This window comes from Sinocyclocheilus grahami, unplaced genomic scaffold, assembly GCF_001515645.1.
Source record: "Sinocyclocheilus grahami isolate Dianchi unplaced genomic scaffold, SAMN03320097.WGS_v1.1 scaffold219.1, whole genome shotgun sequence".
Lineage (NCBI taxonomy): Eukaryota > Metazoa > Chordata > Actinopteri > Cypriniformes > Cyprinidae > Sinocyclocheilus > Sinocyclocheilus grahami.
Window position 1 is genome coordinate 2,536,916 of NW_015505398.1, and position 8,288 is coordinate 2,545,203.

General features: G+C 36.5%; 1 protein-coding gene across 1 annotated transcript in view; it reads left to right on the top strand.

The window, feature by feature from the left end:
- The window catches only part of LOC107596507 (arf-GAP with Rho-GAP domain, ANK repeat and PH domain-containing protein 2), a 96,329-nt gene extending 88,402 nt beyond the window's left edge, over window positions 1-7,927 (top strand). Inside the window, exons 27-31 of the mRNA XM_016287253.1 lie at window positions 1,219-1,301; window positions 3,597-3,632; window positions 3,874-3,937; window positions 6,698-6,820; window positions 7,111-7,927. Of these exons, the coding sequence (XP_016142739.1) occupies window positions 1,219-1,301; window positions 3,597-3,632; window positions 3,874-3,937; window positions 6,698-6,820; window positions 7,111-7,440 (636 nt within the window). The 3' untranslated portion in view covers window positions 7,441-7,927. The remainder of the gene's footprint in view (window positions 1-1,218; window positions 1,302-3,596; window positions 3,633-3,873; window positions 3,938-6,697; window positions 6,821-7,110) is intronic.
- The last annotated feature ends 361 nt before the right edge of the window (window positions 7,928-8,288 follow it).

Here is an 8,288-nt window from a genome sequence, read left to right on the forward strand (position 1 = left end):
ATTTTCATTTTGACTTAAAGTAATGTGGGACTTCGCATACCCTCTGAAATGAGTACAGTGATTTAAACGACTGCAGTCTGTTAGGTTCTCTCTCTGTAATATCTCCTCATACTTACTTTATTCACTCTGTGCACACGCCGATCTGTAGATTTTTCGCCGTGGCATTTCATATTAGCTCTGTTTGTTTTCTTAGCATGCCTTTACAGATGAAATAGTAATTAAAAAACACAGCAGATGTGAAATTACCTGCTTTGGGCCAATCGCAGGGGCCCGCTTGTAATAAGCGTGGAGGGGAAAAAAAGGAAACAAATAAACCCTTAATGGCTATTTTCATTTTGACTTAAAGTAATGTGGGACTTTGCATACCCTCTGAAATGAGTACAGTGATTTAAACGACTGCAGTCTGTTAGGTTCTCTCTCTGTAATATCTCCTCATACTTGCTTTATTCACTCTGTGCACACGCCGATCTGATCGTCCTCAGGGGCACACGCTCCGTGAGCTAAGACACAGTCTCCTAAAGAGTGCAGGATGTGTTAATAACTGATATTTGAGCGAAGTGTGGATGTGTGTGTGTGTGTGTGTGTGTGTGAGAGAGAGAGAGATGGAGGGAAGGCAGAGAGGCGAAGGCACTCTGAATGAAGGCTGTTCTTTCCTTAATTAGTGTAATTTCTGGCTGCTGCGGAATATTCAGCTAATTATCAAGTGAAGAAGGTGGGAATTGGCTGTGAAGCAGAAATTTAATTGATATTCGGATGCCTTTGTTTTCGGTTTCTTTCTTTTTTTGTAAGTTAGGATTCTCGGTTAGATCTCATTTTGCTGTCGTCGATGTGTTCGCCTGAGCCGCTCGTGTTTTGCAGTGCATTACGTACGAAGTATATCCCTTCCAGGCAACAACACAGTGTTGTCGACACATGCTAGTTTACACAATGCCCTTGGGCTCCCAACAGCTGTAAACAGGAAATTGCAGTTTTTTCCCCTTTTGATTCAAGTGAATGAGCTGGGGGAAATAAAGCAGCTACTTTTCTGCATACAGTATGTGAACCAGTTTTAGTGGTGCTGATTGTTTGGAGAGGATTTTGATAGATATATAGCGTTGGAATAAAGCAGCATTAATCTTGAGCTATGTTGTATGTACTTTAAAATATGTGTAGACACAGCATTATTTTTTTAATAAAAGCCCTGGGTTGATTTTGAAACATGTGCTATTGTTTCCACAGAGTACCAAACCAGAAAGAGAGGCTCCGTTAAAGTCTGTTAAATGTTACTTAGGGCTACGGAGGAAGTTGAAACCAACAAGCAGGTAATGGTCTTTTAACTAGTGCACTAAAAACCATTTGACACAATTATTTATCTTTCACATTTTAAAAAAAGTGCTGCCTAATCGTGTCTTTCTCAAGTTCATCAACAAACTGGTGCTTTTTGTAACAATTTGCCCAAACCCTCATTATGATACTTGATTTAATCCGGAGCACGTAGAGCCCACAGACAGTGGTATTAAACAAATTATTCAAAATTAGTGTGGCCACACTGAAAGATGTATTAATAATCCTAAATGTGTAATTAAGATCGATTCATAAATGTTCTGACATTAACTCTAGGTTTTGTGCTCAGATGAGCTCAGAGTTCAGTCTTTATCTCTTGTGCCAAACACACAGAGCTGCTTGGTTTAGTGCCAAATGCCCCCCTCAGAAACAAGACTATCACAGTCAATCTGAAAGCAGATTTATATCTCACAATTACAAAATTCATTAAATGTAATTTAGCAAATACCCTGTACTATGTTTTTCTCTCTCCTGCTGGGAAAATTGTTAACTGTGGATTTGTTTCATTTCAATAATGTTGCGTTTTTGTAATCTATGGCTGTAGTGTAATTTATGAGTGCGCTTTTTTTGCTAATGATCATTTATTCATTATTTTCCTTGTGAATGTATCCACGGCATGATTCTTACAATAGAATTTACCCTTAAATGACTTTCAATCAGTTTGCACATAATTTTATTTGAATGTTTCATTGAGGACATGCATACTATTTAGCTTTTGTTCATTTGAGGGTGTTTCTTCGACTATAGACACTTTTGTTTCCTGGACTAGAATATTAACTCATTTTCACACTCTCATGTTTACTTTGATCAACAGTGGACATACGTGCATCACAGGAACCGTCATGAACATTTCTACCACAGTAACAATTTCACCACATTTCAAATGGTGTATGGTGTTTGATAACGTGTGGTGGAAATGACATTTTACACATTGTTGGAGCCTGCACATGACATGCAGGGAAAAAAACAAAATAACGTGAGCGTTAATTAAGAATTCATTCGGCAAAAAAAATGTGTGGCCACTAGGGATGCACCAATACGATACTGGCCCGATACTGAGCTCCTGTACTCGTACTCGTTAAAATGCCCCGATACCAAAAGCCGATACCACACAGCATGTGATAAGTGCCATATTCAGACAAAGAAACACAGACAACAGACAGCAGAATGGAGTTATTAGAGATTAAAGATGTCTACGAAGTATATCTATGCAGTTATCGGGACACACGATAACTGCTGAAATGTTTGCGGGGCAAATCTCAGGTCAGTCTGAGCGCTCATGGTACGCACAGTGCATACAGCCGTACACCTGCAGGCGCCACTGGTGGCCATGATTTTCCTAAAACATAAAAATGAATTTATCAAATGTGGCCACAATTTAAATAAGTCCTGTGACAGGCTGTTTTCTAAGGCTAATTTTATTGATAGGTTTTTAGTTTTTTTGTAAACTAATGCACACACAATTTGGTAATATTTTCACACATCACAAAATGACTATACAGCTTAATTGGAAACCAAACAAAATGTGATGCCTATATTACATGTAATATTTTCCTTGAATGATCATATTTCATCTCAGTCAAGCTCTTCACTGACACTTTTGAAGAAACTGTAATTGAAGTAAAAGTATTTTTAGGAGACAGTTGTATTAATATAAATAATTTGCACATTATACATATTGAAATGTTGTATTTCATTATTTTATAAGATCAAGTTTTGAATTCATATTTTATACTGGGTTTTCAGAGTGAAGCAATAAAATCAATATATAAAAGGCAATAAATGCTTTTGTTCTTTTCTTAAAAAAACAACAACAACAAAACACCAGGGACAAAGTGGCAGAGGTTGAAGAAACACATTTTAACGCTCATTGCGTGACCATTTGTGTGGAAATAACAGCTGTTTGTCAGCCACAATGACTAAAATGCTGTGTAAGGTCAGAATTTAGTTTGAACCATTTAGACAATGAACCATGAATTTAATAAATTAACGAGAAGTAGGTCAGCAAAACAGTTACATCTGTAAGAGTGTAAAGTATAATTCTCTTACACAAGCAAAATAGGTCATCTTTTCTATTATGCTTGTCAGCTGACTGTGAAAGTTAAGCTGAATTTAATGGTATCTTAGCACTTTAGAGGTTCTCAAGGGGTCAGGCTGTGGCTCCATCAGGAAAAGCTTAATATAGTTGTACATTGATGTGGAGAACCTGAATGTAATGCTGCGAAACTAATGGAATACTTTCTGTTGTTGTTTTTCTGACTAATTTTCAACAGTTGGGGTTTTACTGTTTATACTGAAAAGCAGCAGTGGTAAGTGCAATTAACTCTGTTCCTAATTGCACAGTCAATCACACGCTTCAGCATGGTTTTTAGGAAAAACATTTATCTGGAACTGAATAATAGATTCTTTTTTTAATATTTCTGCCTGAAACTTACTAAGGTTTTGTACAGCTTAGTACTTGAACTACAGAACTGCATGACTGAATTTCAAATAGGACACTTGAGTGCCTCAGTGTTCTGAATATGTGCCTTTGCATCCTCCCTGAAAAAGGTATTTCTGCTGTAAAGGGAATGATTCTCAGCAGGACTGGGTCACCTCCATTATCAGAGTGAAGGTGAGCTTTCTTCATTTTTTAAGTGCTCATAATGTGCAGTTAACATTGTTACAAATGGGCATGGGAAGAGTTTTTTATAATGTAATTTTTAGATGGGTACTGTTCCACATCTGGCACTTAGTTGCTGTTTATTTCAAATTTAGCAACGAAAAATTTGGTATTTTTTATGAAGCTACAAACATTTTTTGGGAGAACTTGCACAATTGGTGGCTGACTAAATACTTTTTTGCCCCACTGTACCTGTTTCCGTAAAAATGGCATTAAAGTATATTTAGTGTTATATTAGTTTTTCATCAATGACTGCCAGTACATTTGGCATTAAACTTTAACCATATTTAAAAAAACAATAGAGGGAATTATGAAATTACATATAAAGATGTCCTACATAATTGGGTCTAAAAGCACTCAAAGGTTTTATGTAAATTTTGAATATAATACATTTTCATTTTATTGCAATTAGCATGCTGTTAACATTACATTCTGTTCACACTTAAGTCTCTCAGTATTATATTATTTGTACTAATTTTAGGATGCTGAAGTGTGCTGCTTCTTTTTCACAAGGGGCATGATATCCCCACAGTCCTTTTTATAACACTGCATTTCCTTTTCCCAGAGAAAGTTAGATGAAAACTAGCCCTAAGAATTGAGGGAATGTTTTCAAGGTCATCCTCCATGAGTATAAATCACATTATCCGGAAAGGTCTTTTAGCTGAAATAAGGTCATGCAGACTGCCACAATAACACTGGTTCCAGCAGACTCTTCTTTAGACAAGCCTGGCGCTACTACACACAGAGGGCCTGACTCAGCTGATTCACTATTAATAACTTAAACCAAAGGCAAGAGATGGCAGAGAAGTACTGTAGTAGATGATTTAGCCATTGTTTAGATCTCTCCTCCAATCCTCTAACCTTCTCAGATGTTCCTGCCCCTGTCTTCGGTCCTAATGCCTCACCCTTATCTACTTCCCACAGGTTCGCTGTTTTCATTGTCGAGGTTTATTCTTGCTTTTGTGGCTTTGAACTGATACGAGGAAGAAAAATAAAGCGCTTCTTAATTTTTTTCCTCTTCCGGGGAGGTGGGGCACAGAGATGTGCTGCAGGGTTTTTTTTTCTTCAAGCGGTAGAGTAAACGAGGAGTGGAGGGCATGTACCATAATTCAGTGTACATATTGTTGTGTCTCATTATTACTGTACATGTACTAAAAGCGGTTGTGCAGTCCATGCAGGTAGATTAATTGATACTCTGTGCACTGAGACTCTTCTAACCTCTCGCTGCTTCCATTTCACCCAGCATTCTGCTTGGCATGGTTTCCATAGAAACTGGCGAGCAATGCTGGGTACGTAAAGGAACAGGCAGATGAGACCTTCTGCTGCTAAAATGAGGATGTAGACGTGAAGAACAACTCAAAGGCCATAAAGTCACAGTGGAAAGTATGAACTGTCTTAGTGAGTGTTCAGCTCAGGAATAGGTCCAGAATGTTCCAGCACATTTGTTCCTACATCATTAAGGTCAAAAAGTTAGTGTTAGTTAGACCTGCTCAAGAATATATGGAAGTTTTAAACATTTCTCTTGCCTGAGACTCAAAGCTTAAAAAGTAAGGTATACATTTTCTGTATGAAACTATTTCTTCCTAAGTTCCCACTATCATGGAAAATATCCAAATATCAGGTAAAAGTCTGACTTTCAGGCCTAGAAATGTCATGAGAATTAATCAAATCCTAGTTAATATAAATAAAGTGCTTGGAAGGCAGTAATGATATTCCTTAAAACATTATTATAAAGGAGTTTTACTTAATAATTTACTATTTATTAAACTTTGTTGAATTCGAAAATATAGAATGCTTAGCATTCAAAAGGAAGTGATGATGTCAGTGTAATATTTGCATACTAATTTCTTATTCCTTAGTCTTATTCGTTATAGTCTTATTCCTACATATATTTGCATACTTGCATATTGTGAATGTCTTTTTTTCTTGCATATGTTTAACTATTTATAGTCACGTCAAGTGTTAATATTAAAGTTCAGCTGACATCATTCACTATCGTTCACACGTTAGCTGTCAGTAAGATTGTTGAATGTTTTTGAAATAGGTCTTGTATGCTCATCAAGGCTGCATTCATTGTGAAATATATATAACTGTTTTTAAATTTGAATTTGATATATTTTAAAATGTAATTTATTCCTGATTTCAAAGGTGAATTGTCAGCAGCTATAACTCCAGTCTTCAGTATCACATGATCCTTCAGAAATCATTCTATTCTCTTATTTAGTGCTCAAGAAACATTTCTTCTTATTATTTGTGTTGAAAACAGTTGTGCTGCTTAATATTTTTGTGGACATCATTATACATTTTTTTCAAGGATTCTTTGAAGAATAGAAATTTGAAAATTCTTTTTGTAACATTTTAAATGCCTTTACTGTCACTTTTCATCAGTGATTAATGTACCGATCTGAATTGAAGTATTTCTTTTAAAAAAATCAACCCAAACTTTTTATGGTGGAGTAGACATTATGACAAGTTTCTGTACCTTTGCTGTCTAGCGAACACTGTTATTTCCTATAGGGTTTTTCTAGTAACGTTCACCAGTAAAATATTTGATTGCCTAGAAATTGCCCTGTTTCTTTTAGCTCAAACAGTAGAGCATTGCATTGACATCAACAAGATCGTGTGTTCTGCATAGACTGATCAAATGTAAATCTTCAACACAAAGTAGGAAAAAAGCTACTTGTAAATGCTTAAATGTAAATGTATTTGCAGCATGCCAGTGACTTATGGCCTAAAGACCTAAAGCAGAGTGCATCGTTACCTTATAACCTGAGCAGAGGAAGAACATCCACTTACAGCACTGCAAAGACCAGCACAGCCAAACATCAGAGAGAGGTCAGCACTAAACCTGCTCTACACTCACATAAATGTCATAAATACTTAACAAACCTTTTAATTTAATGTTGCTTAATGACTTTTGTGCTTCAATGAACACTTCTAAAGGCCAGCACTGTTTGCAGTAGATCAGCTCTGATCTCCATCTTTGTTGTCAGTTAAACCATATCCATGTCGTCTTGTCCAGAAAAATGGTTGTTGGAATTGGGCATCAAGTTTATCCACTGCATACGAAACAGCCTTTGACTCATATAGCCATGTATATCCATGTACTTCCCCCTGTTCTGCAGGCTAAAAGGAAGTCAGTCCTCACTACAAGTATAGAAGGTTCAAATACACGAAACCCAATGACCACAGATGTGAGCAACCAACCGGACTTGATGCATAAATTGGCAAGCAGTGAAGGAACTCCGAGTGTCTCCGGGCTTAAAATGGTGATTGATGACACACTCCAGTCTCTGCGTAGACCATCACTTCAACAAGACCCCAGCGCTCTCACCCAGCTATCACACAAGAAGGCTGTGTTGCCCAACAGAGGTGTGCAGTTGCCAAAAAACCTCATTAATGAACTAAGTACTGTTCTCAACAAAACAGGACGCTTTCCGAAAGAAGACAATTAAGAGAGACATACAGAGACAGAAAGACGAGACACTTGTCTGTTGCTCTTCCATTGTGCATGACCAAGACCAAATCACCCCACAAAAGCTCAGTTGGTTCTCAGTAAGGAAGTTGGATGTACTACTCAGGACATGGAGAGTAAGTATAGTAAATGTTTAAACTGAGGTAAACTGGTGGGTCAAACATTGGATGTAAAGACTTTTTTTGCGCACAACTACAGCTGTTTGCCATAGGTTGCATTGAGCCTTTATCCTTCAATTTAGAACCATATAATTCAGTATTATTGAACATTAATGATTGTTTTAGGCTTTTGCATGATAATATGCATTTCCCTCTTCATTCTCATATCTGTTTTTATTCTCAATGAGGTTGAAAGACACTACTAGACAACAATGTTCCAGTATCATCTTAAATCTTCATATTTTGAAACTGGTTGTTCTGAGATAAGTGGAATGGTAATATTAGCATTAGTTAAAGTTGGCATGAAATATAATTTTACCCTATTTTCTAAATTCTTAATATTAATCATATTGTGAACGATTCGTCCATGCAGGCTTTTTTTTTTTTGGCCTCGTAATTTTCAATTAAAAAATCATAAATAGATCTTCCAGTGAAACAACAGTTGTATACACATTCATAGTCAGATGTGCATCACAATCCGAAAAAAGGATCTTGTGCTTCCAGGAGAAAAAAAAGTGCACTTCCATAATGTACTTACAAGACAACTCTAATCTGTTAGGTATAATAAACAGTTACCAATACTTTTACAGCGTTAGTTAGTCTAGGTTAAAGTTCATTTCTACAAATTTAACACATTTTTAACATTTCACGTTACGTTAATTATTGAAAT